At 40.3% G+C, this 21,803-nt stretch overlaps 1 protein-coding gene across 2 annotated transcripts in view; it reads left to right on the top strand.

Moving 5' to 3' along the window:
• Positions 1-1,710: 1,710 nt before the first annotated feature.
• Positions 1,711-21,803, top strand: part of pappaa (pregnancy-associated plasma protein A, pappalysin 1a) — a 106,241-nt gene continuing 86,148 nt past the window's right edge. Inside the window, exons 1-6 of one of the 2 annotated variants that reach the window (XM_080304252.1) lie at positions 1,711-3,562; positions 9,786-10,890; positions 19,435-19,580; positions 19,899-20,192; positions 20,535-20,727; positions 20,966-21,087. In XM_080304252.1, coding sequence (XP_080160378.1) covers positions 3,172-3,562; positions 9,786-10,890; positions 19,435-19,580; positions 19,899-20,192; positions 20,535-20,727; positions 20,966-21,087 — 2,251 coding nt within the window. In that variant the 5' untranslated portion in view covers positions 1,711-3,171. The remainder of the gene's footprint in view (positions 3,563-9,785; positions 10,891-19,434; positions 19,581-19,898; positions 20,193-20,534; positions 20,728-20,965; positions 21,088-21,803) is intronic. The other variant, XM_026173684.2, reaches the window with a different exon arrangement.

Genomic DNA, 21,803 nt, shown 5'->3' with positions numbered 1-21,803 from the left:
TAAAAAAATAGACTGTTACAGTTACAACTTTTCAACTTTGTTAAGCTTAAAATATATCAGTTATCCATTTTGACCACTTTATATGTATATGAAACACACTTTTATTTCTTTTCTTTTGTCCACTCACATGAACCTTGATGACTTTCTGAACTTGACGTTACGCTGCTTTATGATCTAACTCAGATTTTGGTGGAGGATACTGTGACATTATCTAACACAGGGCACTGTGCTTCCTTCCTGCACCATCAAACCCTGGAATAACTTGGAATCGGCCTGTTTTTGAAAAGAAAAGCTATTATGATGCTCCATTACTGACAAATGGGGCAAGAAGGCACACGATTTGAACTTTGAGCACGACGATTCGTTCATTCCCCGAGGGTTCGGACAGTTGGTGCAAGACTATACTAAAACAGTTCAATTCAATCTCCTTGCATAACACAGCAATGGTGAATGACCTTTATGTGAGCATGTTTCACACATAAAGGTCACCCCCCCCCCCCTCCTCCTCCTCCTCACCCCCACCATCTCCAAATCCTCGCAGTCTGAACATAGTGTACCAACCTGAAAGGATGCTGACTGGGAGACATTATGCCATCTTTTCTTCAGCAGTCGTTTTCCTTCAAAAGTAAAGCAGAAGAGACAGAAAAGGAGAGAGTGACAGTCTGATCTGTGGAGGGAAGAAGTGAAGAATGTAATTACAGGACTGGAGAAGTCTTTCATCGTGTAATTGGATATACCTTAGTAGGTTTTCATTTCAATTTTCCTGCAGTATTAGCACCTGATACTACCCATATTTTATGAAAAAAGTAGATTGAACATAACTATAAACTTGCATTTTGCTCACTAAATGGATACAAGTTGAATAAACTGCATTCCAAAAACAACTCCCCTAAGCTCTCATGTCTGAAAGTGTTTCAGACATACAATCTCACATACAAGGAAAAGTTGGCTCACAAGCAAATAAAGAATATGTGTTAACATTCAGGGTTTGGTCACAAAGTTGCCTGATGTCTTCTACAAAAAGAAAAACAAATAAAATTAAATGGCAAAAAAAAGATCCATGCAAAACTCTACAGTACTTACAGCAACTTTTAAACACCTTTTTCAGCGAGAACCTGGTCAAGACACAAAAGGAAATATGCGACACAAAGTCACAATGCCATATGAAAAAGAAAGCAAATCTTTGGTGTTTACACTGTCTTCTCTTTATGGCAGGTTGTAAATTTTGGCTGTCTAAACACACATTTACAACAAACAACTGGAGGAAAACAGAGGGAAATGCTGACATTCCAGCTCTCCGTTTGTATGGAAAGCCACTAAAGGTAAAGGCCTTCTCTTTTCTGTGTGTCAAACTATCCTCAGAGTAACAGTAACACTGACCAAAGGACTGTTTTTATTTCACTCGGCAGCTTGAAACTCATGACTCCTTTGTCCTCGGTCTTAAAGGCTTAGAAAGTTTTGAGTGTGTGGTTTTCAAATTCACATCCATCAAAAGCGATGATCGGTAAACACTACTAAGTGTGAGTCAACCTGAAACTTGCAAATCTCTTACATTTTCTTTTCCCTTTTCACGTTACTTTGAAAAAAATAATAGTCCTTGTGTGGTAAATATAATAGGATAAACATAGCCTGAGTTTAATAGAGTTTGCTAGGTTTCATAAACAAGCTGTTTTAGACTCTTTTTTTTTTTTTGCTTGTTTAAAAGCATTACGCTGAGGCTTTTAAATAAAAGAAAAAAAAGAATCAACATATAATCTATCAAATTAAGTTAAGTAAATATGAGATTGAAGCTGCCATTGTTCTCCCATTACTTCTCTGATCTACTGCTTACTTCATTTGGAAATTGCCTTAATGGGAAACATGACTTTGACAGTACAGGACAATTACCTTTCATAAAGTACATTATCCTTCACTTAAAACTGAGGACTTTCCCAGATGACAGTGAGTAGCGACACTTTTTGTTCTTTACCAGTTCCAGATATTATTTGGCTTGTTACAAAATAAATGACTTGACTCCTGCAATGTAAATAATATTTACACTGAGGACTATTTCAGCTTCGGAAGTGGAGGGAGAACGACACAGACTGAACTCGTTTTTTATGACTTCAGAGTGCTTGGTTGAGGTCCTGTGCTGTGGACTCGTAGAAGTGCTGGATTGTTTAAACTGTAACCACTAGAGGGATACATATACGCCTTCCAAACAGCGAAAACATCATCCTTTCACTATGTGCCATAGAGAGAATTACCCTCAGTGAGAGTTGCCTACCTGTGTGACTTCCCACTATGAAAAAAGCACACAAACACACACGCGCGCACACACAGCCCCTGAACATTTGAAACATGACCTGTTCTTTAAAAGACTTTGGAAGTCCTCTAAAGCTGACAACGAGCTCCGACTCCCCCAAGTGTATCTGCTTCAGGCAATCAATGAGGACCGCGATGGTTACTTGTGCAGCTCTCTGTCCCCGTGTCTCTCTTCTGACTAACTAGATATTATAGTACATTTCAACTTTTTATACAGGCACACAGGAAAAGGGAAGTTTTGGATTTCCTTTTTTTTTTTTTTTTTTTTTTAATGACATCTCACCTCTTGTTTTCTGTAATAAATATGAGAGGTCGGTTTGCTGACACTTTCCTTTGGAATTTAATAGTCTATGTGCCATTACTTACTCTCTTTTACGGGTAGGGAAGGAAACAACAAAAAGGTGTGACAAGAGCTTGGCGGACAACTGTGGATTTCTGCAAGTAACTCCTACCGTCCAAAGGGGGATGCGGGGGAATCGGCCGGACCCCCCTCTTGATTGATTACTTATTAGTCATCCCTTTGGCTAAATGGGACCCATTGAAAAGGCACCGTGGAACACATACATGAATGAAATATTCCTGTGTCCCCTGAATGTCTCCAGAGTAGTTTTGCTTAAGAGAGGGGGTCGTGGCTTAGCATTATAAAGAGGGAAAAACAGCATAGCTTTATGGGTTTATTTAGACAGTTTCTACGGTTTGACATTCTACCGCTGTAAAAAGGGAGAAGGAAAAACTCGAGAGGATCCCAAAGAGAAGAACATTGTGGACATATTTTTTGTAGTTATTCCACTGTTTCTTTTATTATTTTTTCCTCATATTTTATTTTTTTTAATTTTTTTTATTTTTTGCTATTTCTTCTCCCGAAAAATGAAACTTTGGACATCACCCTGGGTGTCTTGCCTGGTGATTCTCATCTTGTGTTTTGGATCAGAGTGCGGGATAGTCCGGAAAAAGGGGAGATCCAAGAGGGAGTTGGTGCGCATTAGGGAGGCGAAAGCCACCATCCCAGGGGCTTGTGCCACACGTCTGCCCCGGGGCAAACGCTCTTTGCCCGGCTTGGAGCGACGGGTGCTTCGGCAGCGCCGGCGCTCCTCTCAAGCGGAGGGAAACTCACCAGACCGAGGGAAAGCTGTCTATTTTACCGGCAGGGGAGATCAGCTACGGCTGAAGCCTGGCGTGGAGATACCCAGAGGCAATTTCACTGTGGAGATGTGGATCAAACCGGAGGGAGGTCAACGATCGCCTACAGTGATCGCAGGTAGGCTACTTTATAGCACATCCTCCATCCTATCATCTGCACAACTCCTTTTATTAGTTAAACTTCAAACTGAAGAAAGAATGGAAGATAAACATGCAAACCTTCAGCGTTTTATCCCAGTCTATTTAACAAAGCAACATGCAGTTTCAGCGAGTTGAAAATGAGTTCATCTATCAGACTAGACAATGATGTAATGCTCTAAAAAGTACAGCGGATATTTTAGGTAGTGCAACTATAGGGTCACTGAAGATTTTGATCATATTTAAGATTTCCACCTTACAGAGGTATGATCGCTGCAGTAAAATTTTATAATGCAAATGTGTTCCCCCCTCTGTTTTACCACTTTGTAATGTTCGCGTACGTGAGTAATAAGAATTGTAAGTCATGAAATGTAAGTGGGGATTAGTAGCAGCAGATATAGGCTACTGCATCAGTTGACCGGCAGCTGATGTCACTGCGCGTAAAATGTAATCTCTCAACCGACTTGGCTATTTTAAAGCTATGATGTAATGGCCAAAAGTTTGGGAGGGAGCATGTCACGTCAGGCACAAAACGGGAGAGACTCGATGTATGTGGAGGCGCTCAAAGCTCGCAGCTCAAGCCGCAAGCTTGTGCGCGCGCGCGTGTGTGTGTTTCTGTGTCCCCCTCCCCACCCGGCCCCTCCAAATCGACACCTTTGGATTGGCTACCGGAGTTACGAGACAGGACTGAGGGATCCAGGGTTTCCCCCCTTCTTGAGCGAAAATGTGATGCTTATGTTTGCTTATGTTTATGTGGTGTGCTTTCATGGTGTTGTGCACTGTCACCAAAACGCAGATGCTTCTGTGAAATCATGGTCGTCATCATCGGCGAGTTTCTAATTTAAGGCACAATCAGATAGTGATGATGCATCTCTCTATCTAGCGACAGAGCATAGCGGGGTCCAGTCACTTCAGTAAGACCCAGCCGTCAGAGGAAAGCACTGTATCATCTGTGCGCTTTTTTTTCTCCTGTTCTCGAGCCGTGCGTAAAGAAGCACTGAAAAGGCGTTTAATCGGCATTGTTGGTTGTGACCAACGGAGCTTTTGTGCATTACAGGATCGGATATCTTTTTTCTTTTATTTCTTTTCTTTGCCGATAGGGAGCGTAGCAACTCGTTGTCTGCCACAATACTTGTGCAGATGGCTTTCTTTGAACTGAACTGAATTGAACTCAGTCCTCCTCAGCTTACTCCAAGTCCACACGTCTAGGGGACTTTACTCAACTTTACCAATACATTTACTTATTTACTTGCTTCCTTGCTCCGTTGTTGCCGCATGTGTCCTAATCTATCTACCCAAAACAAACAAAAACAATCAAACAAACACCTCGCCCTCCAAAAGAAACGCCCAGAAAACAAAAACCCTGGTACCACACACACACACACACACACACACACACACACACACACACACACACACACACACACACACACACACACACACAAAATAAAATAATAATAAAAAATTCACTTCTGCCTGCCTGTATTCACATACAGTAGCTAACCCTGGCCAGTTGGCAGGAACATGCTCTGGAAAGCCAGTTCCTTGTAAGTCTTAATCTAGAGGAGAGGGGGGTAAGAGGGTCTGTTGTGACCTGAGTGACTCCTGATTTTTTATAGAGGATGGACATGATAACAGGAACATCTGTGCAATATAATGCAATCCAGTAAAGCAATAGCACAAAGGGCGGCCTCCATATTGACCACAGAGTTAAATAAACACATCTCGTACACAATTCTGACAAAAATGAACGTTATAGTTCTTGCAGATGGGGTATGGGATTTCATCATTTTTTACAGGTGTTGTTGTTGTTGTGCCCAGCCCCCCACCTACCACTGCCTTCTAGAGATTACTTTCCTGTATAACCTTGTGTATTCAGTTTTAAGATTTCCTTCCATCAGTGAGCCAGAGATTGGACCTAAAGACAACAAATTTGTCAGTCTAACAATTTCAACTGAGCCTAATCTTTTAAAACCAATTGAGACCTCAAAATCCTTGTGCCCCTAAAATGCTCCATCCCCATGTTTTGATCTAAGCACAGTGTTGTTGGAGGAACTGTTTTTTTATTGTCTTGTTTTTGACTGCCACAATTGCACCCCCCCCCCCCCCCCCCCCCCAATTTTTATACGGTTCTTACAGGATGCTCTTTTCTGTGCAACTGACTAGTTAGAGTGAGCGCAGTCTCAACTGTGAAATATATTATGTTACTTGAGACTCTTTGACCAGTTGGAGTAAGAGTTTCTTTCCTCTGGCCTCATAAAATTATTCTGAATGGGATTGTGTCCAAAATGCCTTCAGTAAGGAAAAAATAGATAAAAGAAAACTATCTTCCCTTATTGCACTCAGTATGACTGACTTAGCTTTAAGTTACTTTTATTATATTTATAGAGTTTTTGTTTTGGCAAAATATTAAAATATCAGCATTTAAAGAGGTTTATCAGTTTTTGCAGCCCATATTTGTAGACTGGCTTTTTTTTATTAACTATTTTTTATGATAAAGGAACTATTCAAGCTATAGTTTCATAGTATCTATGTGATCAAATAAAACATTTGTAAATACACATTTGAATAGTTTTCAGCCCCTTAAAACCAATCACAAGACCCCTCTGGGTCACATTTGACAGTTACATGTGGTCAGAATTAATCCCAGGTTTAGTATTTGAACTGTTACAGAGCACCACTCACAAACACACATACCTTTCTAAGCACACAATCAGAACATCAAGTTCTGCGTCCGAATGTTATCCAAATTTGTTGTGCCCGATTAGCCTTTGTATCCAGGTCATGTCGGGTTTTCCCGAAAGAGGAAAATAAATCACAAGAGGAGTGCAGGCTGTCTTCATAACCTGCTGGAGACAATTATGTGCAGTCGCTGGCAGATAATTAAGTTGATAACAGATGTATCTCCTCATTGCAGGATGATACACAATAGATATCATGCTCATAAACTAAGTTTGTTTAAGGTTTTTTTTCATGGCTACTTAGAAAAAGTATCTTATTGGTTTATTAATTTAAGTGTGATACAGTACTGTGCAAAACCTTTGAGCTTCCTCTTATTTTCCTATATTTTGCTTCCAAGGTGCCAGACCTTCCTGCGAATCTTTTAAGCCGTCTTGAGCAATAGTTCTCCAGGCTTTCTGAAGCTCTTTCACAGTTTTTCTTTGGACATTGGCTGCTTTTGCATTAATTTTCAGTCCAGTCCTTGGAGTTGATCATTTGAATAAGAATGTCTTTTTGTTTTTTTATATTTTAACCATAAGCTATGTATCATACATACATAAAAAGACACCTAACTAGAGATATGAACCAATATTGTGCCTGCAGATAACAGACAGCTGAGCAAAGAACTGCCAATCACATCTTTAGGCACTTTGTAAATAGTAACTTGACATAAAACACAATGATTGCTAAAGAGAGATAAGAAGCCATTCTCAAGGAACTAAAACATGGAAATAAGGCTGAGGTTTGCCGAATTACAGGAGAACTGGACTGGACTGAAAATCAATGGCAACAGATCTTAATGGAGTGACGAATCCAAATTTGATTTTTTTTTTTTCGCAATTCCGCAAGTGGTGTTTGGATATTGTCAAAGGTGAGGATGTTATGAACACAGAGAAGTCCTACTGCCAATGCAGTAACGAATTCCTTTATCAGTCATGGATTGGCCTACACAGAGCTTGGACCTCAACATTACTAAAGCAGTGTGGGATCGTTCTGACAGAGACAGAAAACAGTAACAGAGGCAGCCAACATCCAAAGAAGAGCTTTGAAGATCTGCTCATTGAAGTGACAAGAAAGCTTGTCTATGAGAGGCTGCGCTGGTTATTGAGGTTGAAGTGTAGTGTAGTACTCTATGTATATTTGCACATATTTCCATAAATCACAGCAACTAACAACATATTAGACAATAAGGTGTGGCACAAGACTTTTGCACATTGCTGTGTATGATCACAGCTAGTTACCCACAAAGAGGTTGATGCTTAAAGAAGGGTTAAGCTCAGAGTCTAACACTTATTCTTAGCAATCGTTACCTCAACTAGAGGTTTAAACTTCTTATCAGTCCTAAGCATTATTAGCTATGCACCGCCTTATTGTGGCTGAATGGCAGTTTGGAAAAGGGTTTGTTTAATACCCCAAATTAAAATGACTGCAAATTATTTAGCTGAATTAATTTGGAGTGAGACTTGAAAGCTATGTCAAAAGGTAAGTGTTTTAAAGTGCAATGATATTTTTATGAATGATATCCTTGTTTGTTTTAAAATGTCATTGGGATTTTCCATTGTCTGCATGGGGAAATAGCTGGTGGTCACTTAGGTATGACCATGAAAGTGCCTTTCTTTGACCTTTTAGAGCAAAAACAGTTCAAAAGTAAACAGTCTTTAATGTTCCCTTCCTTCCTGCTTTTTATCAAGACCTTGTGACATTTTTCTTTTTGAGGGTATGTGTGTTTTTGTACTTTTCCTTTTTTCCTGAGTGTGTTTTCACAAAAGAAGACAAATGGCAAGTGCAAGGAGGGCTGCATTTGAAGCTGACAGAAACAGTGGTCGACTGAAGCACACGCCAGTCTCTTTGTGTGTGTTTATATGTGAACACAAATGTGCACTTCACTATTTCATTTTGTCTGTGCATATGGCCATGGGTGTGTGTATTTGTTCATGAGAATGTATATATGCATGTCTTTATAAGTATGTGCATATGTGTGCCTAAGTGTTTTTGTGCGAGACCCAGCAGTCACAATATTGGGTCTGGAAAAGCATACCATGTTAGATAAATTGACCATGGCAGAATTATGACAGCTGTTTACACTAGGAGCCCTATGAGCATTTTAGCACACCTTTTTTTTTTTTTTTGCCTTGAGTGCTCTAGCTGGCAGATGGGAAGCTTTTTCCTTCCAGTGTAGTGGAAAGCCTGAAAACGTCATCCACTGAAGGACTGACCTTGACGCTGAACCCAACCCTCACCCCTTGAACATTATTCCGTGAAAATACCAAGTTAAGGAACGCACACTGCAGTGTGCATCTAATTAGAAACAGGTCAAAGTTAGCAGGTCTGTACAATTACCATTAGCCAGCCACTTATTAGAGGCTCAGGTAACCTAATCGATGGGCAACAAAGGCACCCAAGTTGACAAGTGAGCTGAGGCCAAGATGTGATCATCAGCTTTCACACCATAATAAAGGCAGCAGAGAAAAATATGAAGGGCATTTACAGGAATTTGAAGCACTCATCGTAACGGCAACTGTAAAGAATACTTCATATCTATATGAGCTGGGTCTTCAGGTCACGGATCGAGTGTCTCTTTGTGGGTAGATATAATTACATAAAAGCGCATGATGTTGGCAATTGTAGAAATTACAAGAGTGCAGTGCAGGTCTATCCCCACCTGTGAACACATACGGTAGATTTCCACAGGCTGAAATGGACCTTGTAAGGCGTTTCCCCGTGGTTTTGGAATATTTGCACACTTGGGACTGTATGGATATATGCTCAGAGTCATGAAACGCATTAATAAACACATGCAGTATGCACAGATGTGGACTTGTGTGCCTGCACACATGTACCTCAACAAGTGCTAAACAAACAAACAGTTAGCATTCAGAGATCCCCTAAGAAGTGAAAACACATTACAATGCTTAAGCTGGCATACACAGTCCAAGTAAAACAGGAAAAAGGTGTTTTGGTGCCTCTGCAAAAACATGACTTTAGCAGAAAAGTAGTCTTTTCTGGCTAACCCACTGGCAAGAGACATTTACATGAACTACTTTAAATGTGCTCAGTGTTCATGAAAAGCCTATAGTGAGAGATTTCCATTGGTTCTCTCTTAGCTAAACAAGCACTTCAACCCAATATTCAGGTCTTAGATTGGAAAAAAAAAATCTATTAATATATTTGCTCACTAACCTTGCTTACATTTCCTGTTTCCCCTTAATAAACGACACTTTTACACATATTGCATAAAATATTCAAAAGGTACTGATAATATAGTGAATATATTGAAAGTAATGCTGAAATATTATCACAGGAAAAACTGGTAATGAAACTGACGTACTGTGTTATAGTTATTCTACAAGCCCACTTCTGCATAGCTCCTAGCTCTTCCTCAGGAGATGATGAACTTTTAGTTAATGTGTTCACTTTCTTTTTGTTTAACTCCTGCAAATAAAGGTATTAACATACTGACTGATTTTTCATTCTTTTTTCAGGCCTTTACGACAAATGCTTTTATGCCTCCAGTGACCGAGGCTGGCTGCTTGGCATCCAGGCGGATAGTGAATACGGCGACCGCGATCCCCGCTTCTTCTTCTCCCTTAAAACTGACCGTGCCCACAAAGTGACCTCAATGCGCTCCAACGCTCGTTATATACCAAACCAATGGGCACATATTGCAATCACCTATGATGGCGTGTACATGAAGCTCTTCGTCAATGGAGCCCAGGTCGCCGTTAGTCGAGAGCAATCCGGCGATGTCTTCAGCCATTTGACCCAAAAGTGCAAAGTGCTGATGATCGGGGGCAATGCACTCAATCATAATTACAGGGGGGCAGTGGAAAGGGTGAGTCTATGGAGGGAGGCCCGAGGGCAGAGGCATATCATCAGGGATATGCAAGGCCAAGAGGACCCCCAAGATCTACCTAAGCTGATAATTCGTGAAACATTTGAGCACCCAGGTCGTAAGTGGCTGACTGTAAAAGATGGTAGTTTTCCTCAGCCTGAGCACAGAGGAGGTGCGAGGTCAGGGTTTGTGAATGGTGGTGGAAATGGAAATGCTGAGGGATTCCTGGACACAAGCTTGGAACCTCCAACTTGTGGTCAAACTGTCTGTGACAACGTTGAGGTCATTCGAAACTACAACCAACTTTGGACCTTCCGCCGACCAAAGAAAGTTCGATATCGTGTTGTAAATATTTGGGATGATGCAAGGACAAGGCCAACTGTGTCAGACCACCAGATCATTCTGCAGCATCAGCAGCTTAATGACGCCTTCAGCCCCTATAACATAACCTGGGAGCTTAGCATTCACAACGTGACCAACTCTTCTCTACGCAACCGCCTGATCTTAGCTAACTGTGACATCAGCAAAATTGGCGATGATCAGTGTGACCTAGAATGCAACCATCCGCTAACAGGATTTGATGCAGGCGACTGCATATCTAGATATCGAAACAGCTGCCCTGAACACAAGCAGGGTAATGGTATATGTGACCCTGAGTGTAACTGGGAAAACTTCTTCTATGATCTTGGCGACTGCTGCAACCCCAATGTGACAGACGTGACCAAGACATGCTTCAACCGTTCCTCTCCACACAAGTAAGAATACTTTCTTGACATTTCGTATGATACAGTGTTTTCTTTGGTATTTTTTAAATAAACATATTTTACTGTAATCCTCCAAAAAGCATTTACTGATTTTATAGTTCTTTTTTTTTCTTTTTTTACTCTGACATAATTGAGTAATTTTGGTAAACCAACTCTGCACTATTGCCTCGAATGCCAAGAGTAAATCAAACAGCCAATCTTTCCATACATGTGTCCCTGTAGAAAGCTTTTCTTTATGTCTACTCCTACTGTTTCCCGACCATTTGGGCTAAGGCTGAGTGTAACTCAACTCCCAGCCTGTGTGGCCCAGGAAATCCTCAGGGGCAGCAAGTCCAATCTAGCCTTGGACTGGTTCAATCAGTGTTCCACACTTAAGCAGGGTAAAACAAACGCAACTGGATGACTTTCCTGGTAGCAAACGTGCAGGCCAGACCACTCATTCTTGTATCCAGTTTTCACCAACTCTCCCCACCTTTTTCTACTCTGTCTCCTATACCCAGAGGTCTTCATTGAACTGGCTTGATTATAGAAGGAGAGTTTGGAAAGAGTGACATTCTAAACACAGCCTGAGGGCAATTAGGAGTCAAAAGGAGGGTCCAGTATATTTTCTTTCCGTATAGCAAAGGAATTCACTTCAATGAAATACCACTCTTGAGAGTCCCAATGAGACAGGTATGAGTGCCTAAACATCTTCTCGTAAAGAATTATCCATAAAAGAAATGTAAAGAACGTAATTTCACTTGCATGTAATAGCCTCTGTAACAAAATTCCCGAGGCATTTTGCAGCGCTGTATAGGAAGAAGAATATTATGTGATTTCATAACTTCAGGAGAAGACAGGGGTTGCTCATAAATGCATTCAATTTTTTTTTGTTTTTGTGGTAACTTCATTGTGGTTTGTAGATGATGAGTAAAAGCTGGCAAGGAGAATAAATCTCTGGAATTTTGCTGTATTAAGGTTTGCGCCAGACCTCCAATAGCAGGATTGTTTGTTTCTTGGTACACTGAAACTCAACACAGTGGAGTGAGACATTTTTGCGGACAGTGCAGGGGGTCTTTATGGTATGCTAGGAAAAGAGAGAGAAACGGCAAGGCTTGGTCAGTATTTCTTGCCACTGTCATGTGAGGACAAGTGAAAGGGACATAAGCAGGTAGACCTAGTGTGTGGGATTGTTTGGGTCTTTCTGTTAGTATGAATCAAGGAGACGAGGCTGTTTTCAATCACAGCTAAGCTGGAAGCGCTGTCTATCTGGCACTGTCCCGTTGTTTAAAATGACTGCTAAATAGCTAAATAATGACATCTAATTAACAACATCAGAGGGTAATGCAGGTGGGTTTGCCATTGCTTCCATATCTCAGTTCCCACCACATCCCTTCCAACTTAGTCATCATTAGCCACCACTTGATTAATGGGTTTCTAACTACTTCATTTAGACATCAAGTATTGGCAAAATGCGTGCTGTTGCAATTTGAAAGATGGGCTTGTGAAAGGAAGGATCGCAGCAAAAGTGAAAATAAAATGCACAGAAAGAAAGATTTTTGCCTAAAACATAGATATAATCTCCCCAAGTGGTTGCTTATTTTGTTTTGATTATGGTATGTCTGGAGAGAGACTTGCAGAGAGTACAAACAATTTGACATTCCTCCCTAATTATGGAATTCTGGATGAACAATGTACTGCGTATGCAGGAGAACAATGGTTGTGAGGTCCTGCATTTATTTTTGCAGCATTTGGGCCTGTTACCACTTACATGTAGTGTTTAAAAAAAAAAAATCTGGCTAACACAGGACACACGCAGCTCAGTGGTGCTGCATCAGTTTCTCTTCTGAAAATACCACTAATAATATTTCCCCCTCCCCGCTCCACATTTGGCTGAAGAGAATGTTTTGCATTGTTTTCACAGACCTCGGTTTTGACACTTCTTCTGGTTTTGGTGGTATTTGATGTTATCTGACAGCATTCATTTTAAGGCTAAACATTCTCGTGTCTGGAGCCTGATATATCTGACAGTGTGTCTGTAATGCATGCAATGAGAATCCACTTTCTGAATGGTAGAATGAGTATCTATTGTTGGACAAGCTGACATATGTAGACATACGTGCTTGTTTTATTCCCAATTAGAGATTGATATAATTACAGGTACAAAATCACAGGGTACACAGGAACTTAATACATGACATTTTTGAGAGCAACTGATGAAAGAAATCTTTTGGAAACACCTCACAATCAACCATTTTAGCCTTTTAGAAAATGAAGTTCTGGCTTGGCATTGTCAGGAGCGAACAGGTCATCTGTTTTCCCTCAGCCTCTTGCCATCCCTGCCCCCTCCCTCCTGAGTCAATACCTCTCCCTGTGGCAGGTTAATGGATGGAGTGTCTCATGTCTTTCACTCCTTCTCCACGCTGTATTCCAGCTTGGTGCAGGGCTCTTGACATAGAGTTTTACAGTTGGTCGTCTAAACCTTAAGCCCCTGTCCCATAAAACATAATGGAGTGCTTGGGTGTAAATACCAGGACTTTTCACTTCCCCTTTAAAGCCATTGCCCACCGGTTGTCAAAGTTTCACCTGCACTCTTGTGGGGGCTGGGAGAAGTGAAAAAGTAGATTTTCTGCATAACTAGAGGACTGAAGGGATTGTGGGAGGTGGGTGGCTTTACGTGGGCTATCGTAGGAATGCAGGGTCGCATCTGGCTTTGACGAGATAATATATAGCCAGATTCTGTTGGTGGTCCTTTGAAAATATGACACATGGGGGAATTCAGCTGATATTGCATTGGCAAGGTGACTGTGGTTCCGAAGTCAAGTAAGGTTCTGATGAAGCGTTTCACACATTTCTGCCAGAAAGTGAGAGAGTTACACTCAGCACTCCATTAAGGGCTTTTACTTCAGATAAGAACTTGGAGAGGTAGAAAGGCCCGGGGCTATCCAATCATCTGTTTCATATGTCTCTAAACAATGATTTAAAAAAAACAAAACTCAGCAACATTTCTTATGCATGTGTCTTCCTTGAAGGGAGAAATATTCCGAGGACTAAGCTGGAAGGTTAAAGAAGAGAGCCTAAGTATAGTAATAAAGACAGAGATGAATGATGGGGCTGTGGTGTTGACCGACTTGATGACAGGGGAGCTGAGGGCCCCCTCTAATTTCAAAAGTGTTCTTGGCTATGAGACTGTCATTGCCATGCCAGCGTGCCCCAGCTTTCACACTTAGCTGCCCTAGACACATGTATACGAGGCGAATTTATGGCTTTATATGAATTATATATGGATGTAAATGGATGAAGTCATAATCCCCCATTTAATATGTATCAGATATAAAAGCATTAACACGACAGTTTGAGCTGCCTCATGGACCCCTGAATTTCCCCAGCAGAGATGCCCTGCAGTGACGCTTCATTATAGTTAGGATCAATTTTCTTCACTCGCCTTACCTTTTGCACTTTCCCTCCCTCGTTTTTTTTTCCTCTCCTTCTCTCTCTTTGTAAGTCTTTGAAACTTGTTTTCCCAGGACAAAAGTAGTGTGGTTAAATGCATGGAAAATCCTGTCTCTCCCAAGTGGCTCATCTAAGCTGAAAAAACATGATAAGAGGCAAGAGTGGGAAACATGGGTTAGTGGATGGGGAAATAGTTGAGGGGTCTATGAGAGAGAACATTGGGCGGTTGGTGTAAAGTGAGGTAAAGGGTAATTTGCAGGGAGGTTTGAGTAAGATAGATAGTTCAATTCTCAGAGCAGTTCTGGTTACATCCCTATGATAGTGTCATTGGGGACTGAGTTCCTGTAACGGCAGCAAACGAAAATGTAAAACATCCACGACAACATAGTCAACACTGTGTGAAATCAGAAACATGCACACATGCACATACAGACATACAAAAGCTTTTTGTATGTTCAGCTTTTGTCAGCTGACTACAGTAAAACTGAGTCTCGCTTTGATTCTCTCTTGCACACTAAAGTGTTAAGGGCCAAGGCTGTTAAAAAAATGAAATTGTGATTAGTAAATTAAATAGAGAATTTCTCCCCTTATTCATTGCTGATGCTGACTCATTCATTTCAGCATCAAAAACCGCGTGACCCCTTTCTCCCAACATGCATGTCCAAAAACTCTGGACAAATATTTTCTGAGGAAATAATGAAATTCCTGAAATTATTAGAAAGAGGGACCTTATATGATCTGTTTTCTCTCTCTCTGTCTATCTCCTTAGACCTGGCCCCTGCGAATGCCCTCTGTTGCTCTTGCATAGGCTTGACGAAAGCATGTAGTACACTAAACCTTTTATTGAAAACGTCTGTTTTAGGGGAGCACTGAATCTTCACTAAGCAGCCCTTATTTGACTTGCGACTTCAGGTAGAAGCAGATTTGTCCAGCAAAACTTGATTTTATGAGGCACTTTGTGTAGCTGCATATAAAATGTGCATTGGTGGTAACTTTAGTAGGGTTACTCCTGTGGGGAAAAATAAATTATCTCACTGGTCAAAATTCTTCCAAAACACTGCCAAACAACAGTGTTACTGACTTTTAAAATACTGTTTTTAGGCTACAAGAACATATGCTATGAGGCATACATTTAAATATTTTATACAGACGTTCCATCACAGGTCAAAAGTTTTCTATTGGATTGAGATCTGGTGACAGAAATATTTTACAAATCTTCTATTGTCAGTGTTAGTTAGCCAGTGTTAGTTGTAGCTTCACTTTCCTGTTCTTAGCTAACAAGTGTGGTCTTCTGCTGCTGTAGCTCATCTACTTCAAAGTTCCATGTGCTGTGCTCTCAGAAACGGTCTTCTACATCCAGTAGTTCAATCCAGTGACGATTTGAGTTATTGTTTTCTTTCTGTTGGTTTCAAGCAGCCTGGCCATTTTCCCCTGACCCCTGGACTCAACAAGGCATTTTCACTGAAGATATTTTCTCTTTTTCCGATCATTTTCTGTGAAAACTACAGATGGTTGTATGGGAAAATCCCAGTAGATCAGCAGCTTGTGAAATACTCAGACCAGCTCATCTGGCGTCCAAAAGTCTTGTAAATCACCTCTCTTCCCCATTCTGACTGAACTTCAGCAGGTCGTCTTGACCATGTCTACATGCTAAAATGCACCGAGTTGCATAAGATGTCTAACTCAGAAGATCTCTAGAAGATAGGAAAAAGACCCTGTTTCAAAACACACACACAGATGCAACACACGACAATTAAATAATTTCCCCCAGGGATCAATAAAGTATTCTGATTCTGATTCTGAATTACAATTTAAAGTACCTGATACCATAAATAGGAAAAACAGCATGCAAAGACATATTTTTTCTAATGCTAAAATGCCCACGCAGCTACGCCTATTGGTGCAACCAAACAAAACACTGTAATTCATCTGAAACATGAAGATATCAAATCTGACATCTCCACTTTTAAATGATTACAGGATCGTTCACTTAATTAAACAGCTGTAGTTTGTGACACTTGTTTGTGATAACCTCTGGTGACTTACTTCAGCTGGCATAGTAAAGTAATCAAATCAGGTGCATGCATTCAGTGGAACTATGCACCACCTTACTTCATAGCAATTCAAAACATACTCACCCATTTCATGTATTGAGTGGGAGAGTAAATATAAATAGCTCAGTCCAGGATTACACTTCACAAAGGTATGAGTCTTTGAAGATTTTCCTTTTATCTATATATTTACCTCAGTTCCCTTAAGTGGGACAAATGTAATATGAAATGTAGTGAAAAAAAAAAACTTTTACAAATTGATTTGCATGCACGAAAAGTTGGTGCTGGAATCGATTCAACAAATTTTAAAAACAATTTACACTTTTCATGTACTAAGTTAATAAAATCCAACGTGCTCAGGGAAGTCTATGATTAAAATGACACTGAATTAAAGCAAAGTGAATAGCATTTAAATTTGGACCTCCTGTTTTGTTTCTCCTTTCTCTGAGGAGTTTGCCTATGTGGCTGTCCTCCCACAATCCAAAGTTTAAAGTGGTTGTAGGTGTGGATGTGTCTTCCTGAGCTAATCATGTGATTGACTGGCAGCCGGGTCTCCAGGGTGCATTTTGCCTTTTGCCCTCTACAAGTGACCACAGAAGAAGAACAGTGAATGAAATCAATTTATTTTTATTTACTGGAGGAGAGTCAGGTTTAGCCTCAGTTCACTTAATCTTATGAGGACATGCAAAATGTGAGCACAAAATAAAAGGCAGGCAAAAGGGTCACACAAAATGGGTCAAAACATCTACAGACCTAATTTGCCATAGTATGACTTGGGTCTTGTTTTGTTTCTGATAAACTCTTGTTTATACATCCACTGAATATCTATTTCAAAAGTCTCCCTAAGCCAAAGGGAAAGAATAAACTATCATTTCAGCATATGCAACAAATTACTGACTCTTCCAAGAGATGACTGAGCTTGTTGATGCTGTTTGCCAGGACCACCAGCCAGGCTCATAGAGAAAACTGTGCTTGACGTGTTCATAAAATGAATGACAGTTTCACTGCTGGAAAGATATCTCATTGTGTTGAGTGATTGCACTCATTTGTACTGCCGTTAATGCTCACAGAGCCTGAGACAGAAGATTATGCCTTGAGAAGGGAGACATCGGAATACCTAAACAATTAATTCAAATGTCAGGCTGACATAAAGTCAGACTGGTCTCAGATTCTCGGTAGAAAACTCATGATGCAGTGAATAGAACATCTTGTTGTAGGACATTATTTCATTCTATGAGCATGCTAAGAATCCATCATATAAATTATAATATTTTTTCTTAATACAAAAGGGTAGAGTAAAATTTTCTCATGCATTGTATAAAAACGTTGGTATTTATAGACATTCAAAGAAAAAGGCTTTCATATTTCAAATATTTATCACAATATACATATATATTTACAACTTTGGAGTGCAATCATGTGGGAAAAAAAGGAAAAAAGTTTTCCCAGGACCCAGTAGTTTTTTGAAAAACCAAGCACACCCACAAGATTCTGTAAGAACTAAAAGGGTAGAAGCCAATTGCTACTAATCAAATAATAAAAACAGGAGTTTTGGAGGTCTGGTGGCCTGGGCTATCACATCTCAGGAAGAGTCAAGAAGTCCCACAAACAAGCCAAAATACAAAAAAAAGAAAACAAGAGCTACATCTCAGACTCTACAGGCCTCAGTTAACATGGTAAAACCTTCCTGATAGAAAGGCTTAACAAGTATGGCTTGGTTGGAAGGGTCGACACAGGAAAACCTCTTCTCTACAAAAGGAATGAGATAGCACAGCTTAAGTTTGCCAAGTTTCATCAACCCACAAGATGAACCCAAAGTGGAAATGTTTTGGCCATTAGGCAAAGTGCCACAAAAAATAAACAGAACACATCAGCACAAACAACTCGCACCAATTGTCAAGCACGGTGGTGGAGGGGTAATAATTTAGGCTTGTTTTGCAGTCACGGGACCTTGCAGCCATTAACTCAGTCAGACCCTTTTAAGGTCATGTGTCTAAAGGATCAAGTTTGGCTGAATTCGGAAATTATGGGACAATGATCTCAAGAAGCTGTTTCAAAGACCCAGTCAAAGTCTAGACTTCAACCCAACAGAAATGTTGTGGCGGGATCTTAGTAGAGCTGTGAGTAAACAAATGTCCACAAACCTCAAAGAACTGAAACAATATCAAGTGTCTAATTTGACTTTCAGCAGTAAAGTATATGTGGCTTGTATGTTGAAATTATAAGGTGCCAGAACCATTTCAGAACTGGCTATTACTTGATTCGTCCTTCAACATAAAACACTGTCATGCACACAAAAAGAAAAACATCATAGTGACTCTTAGCATGCACTGTAGTTCCAGTCAAACTCTGTCAATAATTGCACATTTGGGATTATTATACGGTTTATTGTACTTTCTAAATGATAACGTCAACAACATGGTCTGTACTCTCCCTTCCACCACAAAAATGTAAATGAGCCTTAAAGCCTGAAATTAGTTCAGTGTAAATCAGACTGATGGCAACTTGATTTACAGTGATTATAATAATATAATTATATTTAAAAACATCACAACCCTCTCCTGGTGTACAGTCGCTGGTGAAAGAAAGTAAAACATAATTTTATTGTTATGTAAGTACTTGTTGGCAGTGCCAGATAGTTTGTAGTCAACATTCATTTTGGATGGAGGAAGGAAAACATTCTTCACCCCTAACCAGCTGAAGAAGATGCATTTTATTACGTCCTTATTAATTTGTACACATGGTTTAAAACACTAGCTGGCTTCAACAAGATCATTTATTCTTCTTGGAACTTCATTCTTTTGGTTTCAAGGTCCTTGCAACTGCCAGCACATTAAATAAATATTTTAGTTCATTAGGGACCTAAATCTGAGTTCTGGTTTCGTGAATGATGACACTGCATAAGCTCTTTTGGCTAGGAACAGTGTTTTTTCTTTTCTTTTTTCTTTTTTTTTTGGACTTGGTGAAATCTGGAAATGACTGTCTTAATTGTTAAGCCATTAACTTAATGTGAAATACTGTGTTTGTGTTGTTTTGGGTTTTTTTTCCACAGAGCCTATTTGGATATGAAAGAGATCAAAGAGATTTTGCAGTTGGATGGCTCAACTCACCTGAATGTTTTCTTTGCCAATTCTTCTGATGAAGATCTGGCAGGGGTTGCCACATGGCCCTGGGACAAAGAAGCCCTCACACACTTGGGTAAAAGACAAAGCGCATAAATAAATGCATGCATGCAAACTCACATGCAGTTACATAAGTACAGGCACACATCACCTTCAACTTCTTTGGCAGCCCAGATTGTTGATTTGGAGTAATTACAGTTCAAGCCCCAAGCAGTTTCTGTCTTCATCACAGCTCTAACAGGGAAGAAGGTGATAATGAAGCTGAGGAGGCCCATGAATAATGTATTGTCTGAATCATACCCCTGTGCCACAATTACTTTACACTACATTAGGAAAAGGCATTTGTGTGGTGTGTGATTGAGTGCGAGTGACTTCTTTCACTGTGTTTTTCCAGGTGGAATTGTGCTGAATCCTTCCTTCTACGGCACATTTGGTCACACTGACACAATGGTCCATGAGATTGGTCATAGCCTCGGCCTTTACCACGTGTTTCGAGGTGTGTCCGAGACTGAATCATGCAATGATGCGTGCTTGGAGACTGAGCCCTCAATGGAGACTGGGGACTTGTGTGCAGACACCAAACCCACTTCCAAATACAAAGGCTGCAGCGATCCTGAACCAGGCAATGATACTTGTGGCATCCGTCATTTCACGCATACACCGTTTAACAATTACATGAGTTATGCAGGTGAGACTGGGCCTCTGCATGTGTTGAGCTACTTACCAGAGGAAAACTTTATAGTTACCCTTTTTGTGTGTCACAGCTAATGTATAGAAATTGTCCCAGAGAACTTTTTGAGTCTGTGTGCATAGTGTGTGTAAAAAGTATTAGGGAATCTCAGCATTAGCGAATCTTTCATGGCACTCATAATGTGCTAAAGAATTTTAAAAAGTTATTTAAAGGGAAAATGCTCATAAATTATCTTGTAGCTTGTTAAAGTAGCTTGTTCTCTTCATAGAAAATGGACCTGCACGATGATCAATCTCAAATTGTATCCTCACACTGATTAACTACCTCTTTTTTCTGCAGATGATGCTTGTACAGACTCTTTCACAATGAACCAGGTGGCTAGGATGCACTGCTACCTGGACCTCATCTATCAGACCTGGCAGCCTGCTTCCAAACCTCCTCTGGTGCCAATGGCTCCTCAGGTGGTTGAGCAGCATCATAATTCCATCACCCTGGAATGGTTTCCACCAATTTCCGGACAGTTTTATGACAGGTGAGATGAACTAGATATGTTATAGTTCTGATACATCCATGTATTGTGATGGGAATTTAATACTAAATATCTTGTTTACACAGTTACATACTTGAAAGTGAGTCCAAATCTAAAGGGCTTAATAAGCTTAACATTGTTACAATTGTCTTGTCACTTCTTGTGTTTGTTTATTGCGTATAAATGACGTGTATTTGGTATGTATCTAAGTTGGTTGCTGTACTGCCTGTTGGTTTCCTAGAGAAGTGGGATCAGTGTGTGACAAATGCACTGAAGGGAGAGTCCTACTACAGTATGCATCAAACTCGTCTTCTCCACGACCATGTGATCCATCTGGTCACTGGTCCCCTCGAGAGGCTGAAGGTACAGTACAGTACTTTATACTTGACTTCTTTTTGACACTGAATTTTCCCAGTCTAGTCTGGCTTTTGCTGTGGAAGTGTAACACATCTTTGTTACATCAAAGAAACACATCTTTGATGTCATTCAGACATCTGTCACTTTCTTGATTTTTTGACCTCTTTCTTCTAAAAGCAATTTTTCATATAAAAACCACACCACATCCACAGTTTACAGTACCATAACACAATTTGAGGTAACTTTTTGTTGCTTGTTTGTTTGTTTAATTTGTGTGAGTCAGTACCCCAACATGCACAAACCTTTGGTGACTGACTCAACCCTAAACTATGCAAATGACTCACTGGATTCATAACACTTGGGCCGTGGGACAACATGGAAGGATCAAGGAGGTCGTTTCCCAATGGATGGTGCTGTATGGTATCACAATTCCCATATGCAGGTTCAGGCCCAAAACCAAGGTCAAAGATCACATGTTAGCGCTAACGCTCTACTGAGAGGAGCCTTGTCTTTCCCTTTTCTAGTCTTGCCCTGGTGCTGAATTGAAAGAAGAGGAATTGGACTGGGACATAAATAAGGCAGTAGAGATGAAGTATTTAAGATTTAAAAATAGTTGCTGTCCCATCTGTGTACCTCTGATCTCACTGTTGTCCTGGCAGTGGCAGCATCAAACATACTTTGGATATTATGCATGCATGTAACTAAGTGCAGCTAAAAGTGCA

The sequence above is a fragment of the Astatotilapia calliptera genome, chromosome 7, assembly GCF_964374335.1.
Source record: "Astatotilapia calliptera chromosome 7, fAstCal68.1, whole genome shotgun sequence".
Taxonomy (NCBI): domain Eukaryota; kingdom Metazoa; phylum Chordata; class Actinopteri; order Cichliformes; family Cichlidae; genus Astatotilapia; species Astatotilapia calliptera.
The sequence above is the reverse complement of the archived record's forward strand: the minus strand, read 5'-3'. Positions and strand labels throughout refer to the sequence as shown.